The sequence below is a fragment of the Arachis duranensis genome, chromosome 1 (genome assembly GCF_000817695.3).
Source record: "Arachis duranensis cultivar V14167 chromosome 1, aradu.V14167.gnm2.J7QH, whole genome shotgun sequence".
Taxonomy (NCBI): Eukaryota; Viridiplantae; Streptophyta; class Magnoliopsida; order Fabales; family Fabaceae; genus Arachis; species Arachis duranensis.
In genome coordinates this window covers 96,754,893-96,756,204 of record NC_029772.3, presented here as the reverse complement: position 1 = coordinate 96,756,204, position 1,312 = coordinate 96,754,893, and the positions used below count along the sequence as shown (strand labels likewise).

Sequence of the window (1,312 nt, the reverse complement as noted above, 5' to 3'; positions counted from 1 at the left end):
GGCCATAGTAGATAAATGAAGTCAAGTTTTAACTTTCTATAGGGTTTGGGTTTTGAATCCTCACTTAGGTAGCTTGAAGTATCTTATGTAATCTCCAGCATGAATGCTCGCTCATTATGTTTGTGTTTTGTGGTCTTGTTTCTTCAACATCCAGGGAGGCCAAAGTAAGCCCGGGCAAACTCCTAAGAAATCTTCAGAGGATCATGGATCCAATTCTACAAGGTAACAAGAAGGAACTTTGTGTTAAACTATCCGGATAAGGAGCCGTTAGTACGGAGTGGTTGCTTTTTGTGTCAGCAATGACAAAGGTGGCAAACAGGCCGAAACTGTTAGGCCGGCCCGTGTAACTTGTCAAAAAAGACGGGTAGGATTGGAAATTGGAAACTGCCATAATTGGAAAGCCTGCCTAATCCGCACCGCCTAACTGGTGGGTTTTGGTGCGGCGGCTTTCTCGGCGGGCCCGTCTTTTTTTTTGTAATTGAAGATGTTCTATATTTGATTTATTAGAGATTTAAAGATGTTTAATTATATATTTTGGACAATGTTTTATTTTTTACAATGTTGGATTTATTATTTTGTTTTAAAAAACTCGATTGATGATTATGTTTATTATAATTTAGCCCGCCAACCTGCCGTTAGCACGAGATAAAGGAGGAATTCGGGACTACTTCACTAAACAGCGTGGGACAGACTAGCCCGTTTGCCACCTTCTGCAAGGTGATGTTTACGAGGAAAAGTTCTGGATAGTTTTTATTTATTTATTTGATTATGTTATCTATAAATTTTACAAGTTCCCTTCTAAAGAAGGAATATTTATATATATGTATGCATGTATCAATATTACTGTTTATTGATATTCTAATGAAAGCTAAGATTATTGGAGTAATTCTTCCTACTTGTCTGCTACTAGAGCCAAAACGTCTGCTATCAGCTCTATCAAGGCAGTTCTTAAAGCAGCCCTCACTTTAAATGCTAACGGAAAGTTATTGTAATATATTTTGAGTTAAGCCTCAAAGTCATTTCTGAAGTTAATAATTACTTAATTTTGTTCTCAAAGTTACATTTCGGGATTTATAGTAGTCCTTCGGGCAGTTTTTGTTCATTTACTTTTTGGTTTGCAATGTGGTCTCTTTTTGCTTTAAAATCTTAATCTCCAATTTTTGTTCATTGAACTCTCTTCCTCATTCTCTTCTTTTTTAACTTCGTTTTCCATTCTCACTCTTCCAAATCCAATCATCAATGCAAAAACTCATTTGAGGTTTAACTAGTTTGATCAATGTTGTCATAGTAGAACAAGTCGATGAAAAAAGTG

The 1,312-nt window shown here is 36.1% G+C and overlaps 1 protein-coding gene across 1 annotated transcript in view; it reads left to right on the top strand.

Annotated features, from left to right (window-relative positions):
* The window catches only part of LOC107465250 (DUF21 domain-containing protein At4g14240), a 4,102-nt gene extending 3,216 nt beyond the window's left edge, over positions 1-886 (top strand). Inside the window, exons 13-14 of the mRNA XM_016084241.3 lie at positions 155-222; positions 615-886. Of these exons, the coding sequence (XP_015939727.2) occupies positions 155-222; positions 615-639 (93 nt within the window). The 3' untranslated portion in view covers positions 640-886. The remainder of the gene's footprint in view (positions 1-154; positions 223-614) is intronic.
* The last annotated feature ends 426 nt before the right edge of the window (positions 887-1,312 follow it).